The sequence below is a fragment of the Oppia nitens genome, unplaced genomic scaffold (assembly GCF_028296485.1).
Source record: "Oppia nitens isolate AA-2021 unplaced genomic scaffold, nextdenovo-longstitch-racon4-pilon3 scaffold13_pilon_pilon_pilon, whole genome shotgun sequence".
In the NCBI taxonomy this organism is placed as follows: Eukaryota; Metazoa; Arthropoda; class Arachnida; order Sarcoptiformes; family Oppiidae; genus Oppia; species Oppia nitens.
Genome location: NW_026533192.1, coordinates 781,718 through 796,665, shown reverse-complemented (window position 1 = coordinate 796,665; position 14,948 = coordinate 781,718). Strand labels below are relative to the sequence as shown.

General features: G+C 24.2%; 2 protein-coding genes across 2 annotated transcripts; both read right to left on the bottom strand.

The window, feature by feature from the left end:
- Positions 1-4,828: 4,828 nt before the first annotated feature.
- Positions 4,829-7,285, bottom strand: LOC128959767 (mannan endo-1,4-beta-mannosidase-like). The gene is made up of 5 exons (XM_054305782.1): positions 6,901-7,285; positions 6,733-6,831; positions 6,422-6,578; positions 5,792-6,264; positions 4,829-5,115 (listed from the first exon to the last, which is right to left on the bottom strand). The coding sequence occupies exons 1-5, from the start codon at positions 7,268-7,270 to the stop codon at positions 4,829-4,831; spliced, it is 1,386 nt and encodes a 461-aa protein (XP_054161757.1). The 5' UTR covers positions 7,271-7,285.
- A 1,430-nt stretch (positions 7,286-8,715) lies between these two features.
- On the bottom strand, positions 8,716-10,039 carry LOC128958549 (kelch-like protein 40b). Its single transcript, XM_054304432.1, has 2 exons — positions 9,762-10,039; positions 8,716-9,701 (listed from the first exon to the last, which is right to left on the bottom strand). Exons 1-2 carry the CDS (start codon positions 9,955-9,957, stop codon positions 8,779-8,781), a joined length of 1,119 nt encoding a protein of 372 aa, XP_054160407.1. The 5' UTR covers positions 9,958-10,039; the 3' UTR covers positions 8,716-8,778.
- Between the last annotated feature and the right edge of the window lie 4,909 nt (positions 10,040-14,948).

Here is a 14,948-nt window from a genome sequence, read left to right as displayed (position 1 = left end):
ACACTATTGTTGGTAAACTCTTTAAGTTTATGAAGAAGTGTCCGCATTGCTGTCAAATGCAGATCCAGAAGATGTATCTCTCTTTCCGATTGTTCAATATATAGGTCAACCAAATCTAGCTTTTCATCTAATCGTTTAATAGTTGACTTCAGATTAGCCATAGCTTTAGTGTCATTCATCGACCGACACTTATGTCCGGCAATAGCCGTACGCAATGATCGCAACTGTCGGGCGAAAAGCGATTCAATCGACCGCTGTTTGCGAACCGAGTCCTCTAAGGACTTCATCTGATACATCGTGTCATTCATTTGTTTACCGATTTGAATGAACAATCCGTAGAAAGCGACTAAATCTTTCAGTAATCGGTCGCCAATAGGTGTCTCGGGAATCGAGTCCAGCAATCGGTCAAACCATTCCCGATGATGAGGACTTGCATCCGATGATGAAGAAGTGTCCGAATCGTCGCCGACCGATGAATTGACTTCACCGCTCTGGACAGTGTCCATAACTTGCGTTGACTTTACGCACATCTTATGGTTCGGCGTTAATGACCGATGTTTTGTAACAGACATCCGATAACACCTAATGTCCGCAACAATTGGCCGACAATTGAATTATTGAGAGACAAACCAAATGATTAAACATTTGTATCAATCATTTGGACAGTAAGTCATGTGTCGTATAAATTGTCGCCAAATATAACGTTACTTAATATTAACATAATTTGCAAAACCTTTTCCTAAAAATGTTTTTTTTATGTAATATAATTAGAGTTCGGATAAAATTACAAATGAGAGAATTCCCTAATAAAATATCTCTAATTTTTCCGGAAAATATTTTATTTCCCTTTTTTAATCATTAGAAAGGAAAATATGTCTAAATTATTGCAATAAATAGTACCAAAACTTAAATATTAAAAATAAAATTTCAGTGAAATATTTTTTTAAAAATCAATTTGAAATCAATAAATTTAATCATACTATTTAAGAATACCATTTAAAATAGAGTTTAATATAACAATTATTTTGTAAACTTTATAATTAAATTTGTTGTTTAGGGTTCAATAGTTGTGTTAACACAAAGAAATGGATTCCTAGGAATTCCCAGAGAGCAGGGAAAATAGGGTACTTATGGAGAATAAAATGGGGAAAAATTGCCGAAAACACTAAATGTATTTTTACTTTGAATTATTTAACTCTAAAAAACTTTACTTTCATTTAATTCGTAACATTGTTTGTGAATCAAATGTTATAAATCTTTTGACACATGAGTTGACAAATCTATTGAAACAAATGACAAAATAAAAAGTTTTGTTTTTTTGAATTAATTTTTTTTGTCGTCAATTGTTTAGTCTCTTCACAACTATTGTTAGGATCAGCTGTTGTTCAGATGTGATGTCTGTATCGTCGACGACAACAACAATCAAACGAATTCGCGCCAAACTCTTTGAGACATCGGATACGTCACCCAATCCTCAACAATGGGTTCACATTGAAGCCACTGATGTTGACGGCAGCGGCGGATCCGGTGATGGACATCAAACGATTGTAACCATTGCTGATCTCAAAAGATATTTAGTTCATTATATGGACATCAAGACTCCGACCGTCGATGACATGTATCTCGTGCTTAACAATGCACTACTAAAAGATAAATCAAAGATCAAAGTCATCAATAATGATGAACTGATAATCATTTGCGATAAAACTTTATACCCGATAGACAACTGTCCACTTCTGGCCTATTGGCCTACCAATAGGTTCTGACATTTATATTTAGTTTAATATAAAACATTTAATTTTATATATTTTATTGTTTTTGTCTGTAGATATTATTGGCCCGATTTGTCGCCAATTCATACGGCTGTCGACGACGCGGCTATAGACGAGATTACGGCCACAAACGGACACATAATTGTTTCGACCGAACGGTTAGACATTTTGTTTGCCTTTATATATATACAATTTGTTTGCAATTTAGCCACCGATCGGTTAACATTGACAACGATTCAGTCATTAAACAGGAACTACTATCGCGTGAACGGTCCAGACGTGTGTCAAAGAGACCCAAACGATACACTGACGAGTTGTTTGACAACAATAACAACAACAATAAAAAACAATAATTTTATTTCATTTTATGTTTTTTTTAAAAATTGATTTTAGTATTTTGTAAAATAATTATAATACTGTACTTTGATTCACTTATCTAATCATTTACTATATAATCATTATTTCAATTTTTAAAATTTTAATTATGATATATTGTCTATAAATTGTTTTCGATATGATTGAAGATATATTATTGGATATAATCGATATATTACTATTAGTAATCTATTTGTTACTACAATTTGTTTCACTTAAAAATATGTTATCAATGATATTTTATATTTGTATTTGTATTATGCCTTCATATATAGTTAGCTTGTTTTTTTACTAGTGTTGTAAAATAATTTTCTATCAATGTTTTTAATTAAAAAATTAATTTCCAGTACTTTAATTATAATGTAATTTTGTAATATTTAGTTAAATAAAAACTAATTGTAATGCAATAAATATTTTTAAATATATTGTTTAGTAATACTATTTAAATATTGATCCAAAATCAAGGAATGTTTTCACTTTTTTGCCATCGATTTGAACGATCAATCAGTGAAGTCAATCGGAGTCTTGTCATTGATGTTAAGTGAGTCCAACTGTTTTCGAGATATCTGTCGATTGAATTGTTTGATTGACTGTTGAATTAAAAGGCTTTTCGATTGTTTCAATTAGTCGAAAGACAATAAATGTCTGCAATATATGTTGAATCAAATGTTAATGGTTTTGACGAATCAACGGTTCCTGTAATTTGGACCCATTTGTGACAAATGCTTTTCCAATGGATCTCCTTTTTGCCCAACAGTTTCCATACATGACATGGAAAGTGTGGAAAAGTTTATTATCAAACTTGTTTTATTTTTTATTTTTATTTTTTTTTATTTAATTGGCCATCAAGTAATCTATTTTTATAAATTATGTTTATATCTCAAAATAAAAATATAAAAAATTTGCAAATAATTGTAATTTTCTTCGAAAAACTATGAAATTAATAAACTGTATGTATATTTAAATCAATGAATATAACAGCACTTATTGCTTAAAGTTTTTATTAATAATTTGTTTAACATTTGGATTCTTCGGTTAGTTTTATTACTATTTGTCTCTATTTTTCAAATAACTGTTACATTAATCAAAATTATTTTTATTTTTATTTTTTCTTTATATTATTATTATTACTATATTTTTATTTATCATATTTAATGCTTCATCTGTTAATAAAGTAGATAACAAATTACATAAATTATTAAATAGACAGACATTTCTAAAATTAGTAAAATAATAATAAGAAATAAAATATTATTTAGTTTTTAGTTCTTATATGTATTTTTGTTTTTAACACATTATAACAAAACAAAAATATAATTATGAAATATTATGCAATTAATTGTGTAATTATTTGCGTGCTATCTGTTTAGTTAATTATTAGAGCATTTATTTCACATATAACTTATATTTTTAGTGATTAAAGATATTAACAAAATAATTAGATATATAAGCAATTGATTGAAAACTGATTATTATGGCAAAAGTTTTAGTCACATAAACACATATAACAACATATTTTAAAAGGTAGTCAAATATTATCAAATATAAGCACATATTTTGCAAATAACTATAATATAATGGAAAATAATAGTTAAAATACATTTTTCTTATGTTTATTTAGTATATGTATTATTGTTTTCAATATTTTAAAATAAATAACAAGCATTTTATTTTTATGCAATGTATTATACATTATTACTATTTCATAATTTCAGACAAATACTGTATCATAATATTTATGTTTTCTAAAATTCTACTAATTTCTAATGTCTACTAAAAGAAAATAAGATTTAAAGATTTATTTGTATTGATTTTAATTTATACTGAATTTAAAAGTTGTATAATTTTAATTTATGAGAATTTAAGTATTGATAAGAAAAAAAAATATTAATTTATCATTAATTGTAACACAATTTTTAAATTGTTATTAAATATAACCACATATTTTGACTATTTTAACAAAATATAATCACATATTTTCATGCTTTTAAGCAAATATTTCATTCAATAAAACACTAATTTTAGTCACATATATCTAAAGTTACTATTAATTATCAATATAATAATTAATAATAATAATTGCATTTTTCAAGTTTATCAATTTTAAACATACCTAACATTTAGTCGTTTTATATTTATAATATTAATGTAAAACATATAAATATAATTTATTCGATGTTCATTAAAACACTATTTAAAAAAATCAATTAAAATTTAAATGTTTTATTTTTAACTTAAAAATATGTCTCTGAAATTTTAAATTGAGACAATTAATTATTATGTAATTTATTTTAATTATTATCTTAATTTTAATTAGTGTAGTAATACTGTTATAATATGTGGTTGTAATAAAATATTGATAGTATGGTAATAATAGTATATCTAATAAATTTTTAATAAAGCTATAATATTATAATATTAGTATATATACTGTATTTATATCAATATTACAAATAAATTATTTAAATTATTTTCTATTTGATAAAAATAATCAATAAAGTAATTTACAAATTTTGTCTTCAAATTGATTCCAATAAACAATTTTTTATTAAAATTATTTATATTAAAAATTTATTTAAATTACTTTTATTTATAACTTAAAGAATTAAATTTTATAATCTATAATAAAACTGTACAATAATTTACTAATTATAATACTAATTGGTTTTATAGTTATAATATTAATGGACATAATTCCAGAGCGTGGGCTTCAATGAGTTAATACTACCACATGGATGGGCACAGTTGTAGTCAGGATAACAATGACTCGTAAATATTGAATTTGTACACTCAATAAACTGGCCATCATTTGGCTCACCTCTTGTAGTAAAGCACCGGTAGTTTAGTATACGTCCAAACTCTTGAAATCGCGGATCACTTACATTAAGTGCACAATAAGTAAAACAGAGATTATTTCTGCATAACTCATAGTCATCTGTTTGTAACTCATAGGGAGCTAAGCGTTGAACTAATTATAATAAAAATAAATTTGATAAAAAAAATTATTTTAAATATTTTCTGCTTAATAATATGAAAAAATATATTATAAAAATTACTTGACTTACTCGTATAATTAATAAAACTTGAATTTAATATAGATGTACTTTGGTTTATAAATATCAATAATATTACTATATTTTGCCTAAACTTAATTATTGATGTCATTTTGTTTGAAAATAATTTAATAGTAAAAAAATGTTTATTAAAAAAATTTTTCATAATAAATTTTTATTTTTTATTTTATTAAAGAATGTACAGTAAATAATTTAAACAAAATTAGTTATAATTTATTTATAATATAAAAATAACAAATTGTGTTAGCATATGTATTTTGTTATTCTAGATTAAATAATTAAAATGTTTTTTATTTGTAATTTGTAAATTATTTTGTACGTTTATTTAAAATATTTTATATATTATATATAATTATACTAGTTTGTTAAGTTATCAATTATACTAGTTTAAATTGGTAGTCATAAAATAACATTTTTCAATTGATAATAAATTTATATTTTGTATTATTATAATTGTTATTATTTTTAATATTACTAAAGTAAACAAAACACTTATTATTAATTAAACTTATTTAAAATTGAAAATTATTTACAAACTATTTTGAAATCAAATTTTAACTATCAATTAACCATCAATTTTGATATCAATGACACCATTACTTGTTTCATGTCTGATGGCTTCCATTCCATGATTGATGACATCCCTACTATCCCTATCATTATCGTGATGGTCATTATACTGCCAGGCAAGGGCACCGTTGTATCCGCTAAAATAGTAATGTTTGTACACCTGTGCCGAGTCCGACACACACGATCTCTTGGTTGAGAACTCGCCTACAATTAGCGGCTTCTCCAGACCATATTGTTGGGCTGTCCTTTTGATCGGGTGTTCTGATCCACACTCATAGGAATGAATTTGATAGAAATCTAACGTTCCGTTTGCTTTACCACCGGCTCTGACCATACACTCGTTGTCATATAAATTGAAACAATCGGTGCATTGTTTAGTACATGTCTTGGGATTCCATGTGCCAACAGTTACCAGTGATTTCGGGTCATAGGTATGGATGGCTGCTGTCAACCAATTGAAAAATCGCAATACTCTGTAAAATAGTAACACAATTAACATAAATTTATTAAAATAATGTACATTAAAATAAAAATACTGTAATAATAATATAATGTATTAGTTATTATAAGTTTAGAAACTTTATAAATATTTTTTATTATTATTTGTATATAGAATATGACATGTATTACCTCTTAATAGGATGTTTCAACTCGAAACCCATGTTTTTATTGCTTCTTTGCCACCGATATATATCAAAACAGGTATGTTTGTCACTGTCCGGGTGCCAGATATCCATTCCTCCTTCCGGTTCATTCATCAGTTCCCAAGCAAACAGTGCTTTCTTACCTATTAAAATATAAATAAAATTAAGTGCATAAATATTTGTCCACAAAATTAAACAGAAAATAAAATTAATTTTTAAAAAATATTATAATATAAACATATTATTATAATTGCTATTAATTATCTAATTATTTAATATAAATATTAGTAAACATACCTTTAACTCCTTCAACCATTGGTTTCAATGCTTTTTCAATATATGATTGTATTTTAGATTCATCAGTAATAAATCCATCATCAGTTTTAAATATTGAAGCTATTTATGCAAAATAGTTATTTAAAATACAGTTATATATATATATTTAAAACCGTGTTTAATACAAACTGCAAAATATGGTGAACATAATAAAGACATTATGTTTGGCCGCGTCGTCCAACAGTGCCTGCATTTCTTTAATCAAATCGTTTTGGCTATCAGTGCCAACAACATAGCCTTTTGAGTCAAACTTAGGCGATACTGATCCCCAAAAGTGTAGCCAAACCCGGGCCACATTCCCTCCGTGAGCTTTAATACCGGCCAACCATTCGTTCATTTTGTCCCTGTGCTGCCAATACTTGCCATTACCCCAGTCTGAGCCCAACTCATTCCAAGCTATGTTAGCGCCGGACAAGAATACCTTTTTGCCCTCAAAATAAAACTCTTTACCCTTAACTTCCAGATAAGCATTGGATGGTTGGCATAAATATCCAATCATAAGTGTAATAACTATTTCTTTTATCATTTTTAACTATTATAGTATTTATTAATTAATGTATTATTTAAAAAATAATAATTTTTATTTATTAATATTTTAGTGTAGATTCTCACACTTTATATACTATTATTTTATCTGAAATATTATACCTTATATTACAAATAATAATAATTGATAAAATTAAATATAATCGTTTTTTTAAACATTATCTAAATACATGAGATAAAACTACATTTTGTGCCGGTTTGCTATCTATTCAATAACACTTAAGTTACACACAAACAGTACATTAATGTATCGATTATTTTATTTCAAGGTATTGTACAGTACTATCGCAATTATTATTGTAAATATAAGTTATATTAAGTTATAATATGAACAATTTTCTGATATTAATAGGAAAAATCATATTGATATAACTTAATTATTAATATTTTTATTGTTTAATACAATTAAATAATTATATTATAGCTTATATTTTGCAATATTTATATTTATTAATAAAATCCTTAAATAATTATGATAAAAATAATGTATAATGTTAAAGGATAATATTATATTTATAAATACTTTTTATTAGATTATTAATACTAATGATAATATTTAATAAAATCATATTTATTTAAATTGATCCTCGTCAATTTGTTGTCCACTGTAACCAAACTGAAATGAATCGGTGGCTGAATGTGGTGTTTCCACCCGTTTCTTGAATAGCCGTCCAAATGACTCACAATATGTAATGCATTTAAGATGTGAAAGACACAGGTTTTTGGCGTTATATGGATTACAGTTGTGAGTGAGGGGTCGGGTTAGACACCAACCGGCTTTGTACAGACCTTTCCCATTCTCTACAGTCGAGTCTATTCATTAATTTACATTTAATAGCAATTAATTTTTAAAATTTATGTTATTTTAAAGTAAAATAGTTTATATGTCTATTACTTCCACTATAATTGCATGATTTCCAACAACCCTGCGATGAACATCCGGCATATAATTTCAATAATATTTGATCACATTTTATACTAATAATGACAAAACTTAAAAATAATAGATAATAATATAATAGCAAAGTTTTACTAATATTTTTTAACATAGTTTTTATTTTCTCTTTATTTTATTTGTTTAAAAACATATATTAATTTATAATATTATAACCTAATTAAACATAATTTATTAAATATATAAAATACATTTGTTCTAGTTTTATAAATACAACTACAATATTTGACTTAAACAATATGTGAATACAAACATTTTAGAAAATATATTAATTTTATATTTATAATGTAATTAACTTATAAAATTAAATTTGTAAAATATATTTATTAATAATTATATCATTTTGTAACATTACTAATACATAATTAAATTTATTTTAATATTTATTTATTTACTGAAAATACATTTATATAAATTATCTAATAATATTAATGTGATTAATTTAACATTAAATCCAATATAGATAGTCATAAAACATCATTAATTAATAATCATTAGTTAATTAATTAATTTTCTTCAACTGTTTGGGTATTCAAAGTATTTGGTTGATTAGGTTGACCATTACTGACCATATTTGGCTTATACATCATAGACTCCATATTTTGTTTGTGTGCCATCGGATCATTCATATGAAATCTGGGAAACGGTATGCGATGACACTCAATGTCGCGCAAAATCTTGAATCGTTTGACGGATTCATTGAGCAAAAATGTCTGGTCATACATCTGGATCTCATTCAACGTCAACAAGTCATCAATATTGCAACGATCGACGGGAACTATAGATTGCAATTGTTGGACACGAAGTGTCGGATTATCCGCCAGTATTTTCTTGATCTTTGATAATATATAATTTGGTTGAGCGTTGAGCGCCATTAGGACCTGTTTGGCCGTATCGACCGTCTCATTCATGAAAGCCTCGTCTGATATAATTTGCGGCGAGTGTTGAAAAACAAATCCAGTCCAGTGTCTCATCAAATCGTGCATTTGATTGTGTTGGGCATACTTAAGCACTTCCAGATAGTTATCCATTGTTATGGTCTGACCGAACATAAGCTCTACCAGTTTCATGAGTCCATCGACATTAAACTTGCGAGCAATCTTGTAGACATCACGTGCCAACTCATACCGATTTTCACTTTCATCTAACTTTAGCTGTTCTGTGTAAAGATAATGAAGTAATACCTTAAACACATTGTCTTCGTAACCCATGTCCTGTAAGTTGTGTTGATTTTTATTAGGAGTCTCTTTGAAGAACTGGTCAAAAGTTGAACTCTTGGCCGCCAAAACAAACTTATGTGCCGGCAGTTTAGTACCATTTATGCCAACAAATGTGACATCACTTTGATCTTCGCTGAGATAATATTTTTCAAGACCCGGGAAAGCGTTAGATGTTTGAGGCGTTAGGGCTGACCTCTTAAATACCGATCCTGTGATATAAGAAAAAAATGTTCAGCAATTAGTTATCTCATCACTTAATTATCTCTAACCCATTGAATGAGGATCACATGGCGGCACCATCTGCTGTCTCATTATTGGCTGAACTACCGGTCCATCGTTTTGTAATTGTGTCCATGAGTTGACCTGTCGTTTGACGTGATGTATAAATGGATCCGATTGTAAACCATTGCATACAGTGATTGCTGTAAAACTAAAAATAATGATTAATTTAGTAATCGCTAACATTTCTGATTGAACTACAAATTCAATTCTATGAAAGCTATGCTAACTTATGAATACTATATTAGAGTTAAACGAAATTTACTATTGTTTTGTAGGAATAATTTATTCAATTTATATACCATAAAGAGTTTGACTGAATATTTTGTAGATGTTGTCACAATTGTTTATATAATCAAATTTAATAAATATAGTTAAACTATTTTTTATAAACACCGGATAAAACGTCTATTAAGATCAGCTCAAAGTACATGAAATTAAGTTTTGTAATTATTATTAAATCACTCAAATTTCACAAACCTATCATAAAATATTTGACAAAATATTTAGTGCTATTTGAAACTTATGGATGTTTATAAGTTTAAAAATAAAACTATAATTGTGAGAACATTTTTTGAATTTTTTTCTAATTAGTTTAGTCTAAATATATTTAGTTTATTTTTAAGAGGATATATCATATATTTACAATATAACAGTTGTTTTCTTAGAATTTGTGATAAAATAGTTAATATTTTATTTAATGAAATAATAATCATATGTAAAATTATTTTTTAATATTAAATATAGTAGTATATAATTATAATAAATAAATAAATTGATATAAAGTACAATATTTCGCATCTGAGCACTGCATTATACTTTTCTAATCTATTATATAATACATTTAAAGAGCCTATATTTTACTATTATTTTATATACTTTAATACTAACAAAATAATATATATAATGTATATATAAAAATATTATGCAATCTAATTTAGATAATTATTAGAAATTAGCAAATAAGTTTTATCAATATTGTCAATTATTGTCTGATTTAATAATTATTTTATTTTTTTCATAGATCTCAAACAACTCAGAAAACTATAAGCAAATAGTAGTTTAATTAATTCATTTGTAATCTATGATAACAATACACAATATACTATATATATATTTTTAGAAACTTTTTAGTTACAATGACTATTTGAATGTTAAAGTATTTTTTAACAATTTTAAAAAAGTAAGTAAATATTATTACGCAATTGAGATAAAAAAAATATTGTTTAGGCTAAATTATTTTTTAATATTTAGATTGTTCATTTAAATGCTAGAGTCGTCGCACAAATAAATATTATATAATAAGATAAATTTGATCTATATTTAATTTTTAACATTATTATTATTGGTAAAAGCATATAATATATAATATTTAAGTTATAAAATATACTATTATTTATAATATTTATTAACAATTAACAAAGAATTTTATAATTTCTAAAAAATAATATATTTATATAAACATATTAATAAAATTTTATGATTAATTAAAAAACACAATTTATTCTAAGATAACGATAAATATAGAAATGAAGTTTAATTTAGTGATGAAAATTTGTAAAAATACTTAACTCATTACTCATTAAATTTTAACTACGGCATCAATTTACTTGTTCATTATAATTATTTTATTGTAATATTAAACAATTTAAAAAACAATTTAGTCATCAACATTTTTAAATATTTAAATAATTACAGAAAAGATTTATATCTAAAAACTAAATTTTATGACATAAAAACAATTTATCAATAATTATTATGATATTAATCTCTCTCTCTCTCTCTCTCTCTCTCTATCTATCTATCTATCTATCTATCTATCTATCTATCTATCTATCTATCTATCTATCTATCTATCTATCTATCTATCTATCTATCTATCTATCTATCTATCTATCTATCTATCTATCTATCTATCTATCTATCTATCTATCTATCTATCTATCTATCTATCTATCTATCTATCTATCTATCTATCTATCTATCTATCTATCTATCTATCTATCTATCTATCTATCTATCTATCTATCTATCTATCTATCTATCTATCTATCTATCTATCTATCTATCTATCTATCTATCTATCTATCTATCTATCTATCTATCTATCTATCTATCTATCTATCTATCTATCTATCTATCTATCTATCTATCTATCTATCTATCTATCTATCTATCTATCTATCTATCTATCTATCTATCTATCTATCTATCTATCTATCTATCTATCTATCTATCTATCTATCTATCTATCTATCTATCTATCTATCTATCTATCTATCTATCTATCTATCTATCTATCTATCTATCTATCTATCTATCTATCTATCTATCTATCTATCTATCTATCTATCTATCTATCTATCTATCTATCTATCTATCTATCTATCTATCTATCTCTACAAGAAGTACTCAAAGACTGATGAAAAAATAAAGACAATTGATGTTCAAATAAAATCATATAATAACTGTCCACTATTTAGGCAAAAAAAACTCATATAATTGTATAAAATTTTTTATTTATAAAACAATGTCATGCATTAATTACTGCATATCTTATTACAGTATTATACATATACAAATGTATATATTAATAATTATTATAATTATTATAAGTTTTATAATTAAATTTATTCAGCATAAATAGTATTATATAGATATAAAATATGTTTGAAACATGTTTAAAAAATAATTTGTTAAATTCATTTGACAATAATAATTATAATATTTATTTAATATAAAAATATATCATTAAAATAAATAAGTATATTAAAGTTTATTATCTCATTAAATAAAATCGATTTTATGATATTTATAAATAATAGAATAATTATTTAAAAAAGGTCTAAATTGTGATGTGATGATCAAGTTTTTAAAAAAATATTTCTACAATTTTTATGCACACATTTGTTACTTTAACAAATTTTATAAATAAAATTAGTAATATTTAAAGATAATTTTTAAACTTTATTAAAATTTATTTAACTAATAATTATCTAATTCAAGTCTAATTTTAGTTAAAACTAGTTATATAGTGGTAACTTATGGTAAGATATGGTAAACAGTTGTTTATAATTATGAGTTGGCACTCATGATGACTCTGTTGATTATTATTTAAGACTAATGTCACCATAGAAATGATCATTAAATTTTCAGCAAAAACAATATAAAATTAAAAAAAATGATAACTTTTTTGATAATTGTTTTTATAATAACTTTATTTACATTTACATTATACAGTATTGTTATATTATATGATAATAACATTTTTTTATTTTAATGACAATTTTGAAATTAATAGTTTTTTTCAAGTATACAAATATAGCTTTAAATGAATTTATTGCAAAACAATATCGATAGCAATTATGTTTTGAAAATTGCTTTTTTGAAGTTCAATATTTAAGTTAATGTGTTTGAGTTGAAAACATTTTAGTTGTTTGAATGACTTTCACGACTGAAGATAACTCGCCAGCGATGGAAAACAACAGCTATAATGCAATCGCTCAGAGAAAGCAAAGACGAGATATTATTCACACAAAAATTAAGGTTTTAATAAACAAATTTAATTATTTATTATTATTATTATTTAAAAAATAAAAATATACTTAAAAACTTTATATAAATATTTTCATTTTGACAGTTGATGTGTATGATTGAGAGGATGGGAGAGAAAAAGGTTGGCTTCTCGTGTTGGAAGTTATTTACAATCAATTACTTCCGATGCTATGAAGTATTATATTTATATATTTTTTGAATATTGTATTTACTATTAAAAAATTAATTACAAAATTATTGTTTTGTTTATATAATTTATAGATTATCTCATTGTTGGCCCTATTGTTCCTCAAAATCATTGAATTGTCCCGAAATTAAATGAATCGACAATATTATGGGATTCAATAGATTTCTATTATTGCATTTTACTGTAATAACTATTGTTAGCTATTTGTTGCAAATGTTAGCTTAAATATATTTATTTAGTGATAAGTAGTTAAATATAAGTTATTATTTTTGATTAATTAAATATTGCTCAAATAATAAACTAAATTGTTACCTGTATTAATTATTTAAAGATTTATTTTAATTAAAAAAATAAATTTGTTAAATGCATGAAAGACTGTCATTTTTATTAATCTAAAATAAAATTTATATATAATCTAAGTATAGATTCTTTATATTTAATTATATTATAAATAATTTTACGTAAAATCATTATAATATAATTGACAGATTGTACATGATAAGATAATATTAGGCTAAATACTAGTTATTAATAGTTATAAACATATATTTTAAATTTTATTTATTTATTTACAAAATTAATGCAAATATTATTTATTCAAGTTTACTAATATTTATTAATTTTTTGTTATGAAAATTATCAATTTATTAATTATTTAATACAAAAATATAAAAAATTTCAAAATAAAATTATTGTAATATTGAAAACAAAAATTTTGGAAAATTTCATCTCTAATTTATTTTTATAAATATTTAATCTTTTCAATATGATAATATCAAGATAATTTCCACACATTTTATTAAAATTTTTGAAAACATACACATATGCTGTATGTTATAATTGTATTTTTAATTTTTTAAATTTAATTAATTAAATTTTTATTAATTTAACGGGAAAATTGAATAAATTTAATTTGGAAACTTCCCTTCCATTAGAAATTATGTCAATTTCTATTAATATTATTATATTTAATATTTATTTGATGTAACTGTCAGTACAGTTGAGACTAATTTGACGATCAATGAGACATCAAGGGATCAAACAATCACTTTAAACGACGGTTTGTATTAATTATAATATATTAATGAATTTATTTTACCGTAAGAAACAAATTATTGATTACCTGATAATTATTGACTCTTTAATAGATCTCATCCAACAAATCAAGACATTAATGTCCGGTTTTGATCTACCGGTGGACAACATTCCCGATTGGGCTCACAATATGCCCGAAGACATAATGAAGTCATTTCTTAAACGAAATACTGAAGACGGGGACAAAAAATGATTGTTTGATTGGGTTTTATGAAAATATTGTCTTTTATTTATATTATTATTATTTTGTGAATTATTGTAAAATATATTTAAATTTTTGTTAGATTTTTATTAGTAATATATTATTGTTTTGTTAATTGTTTACTATTGATAATATATA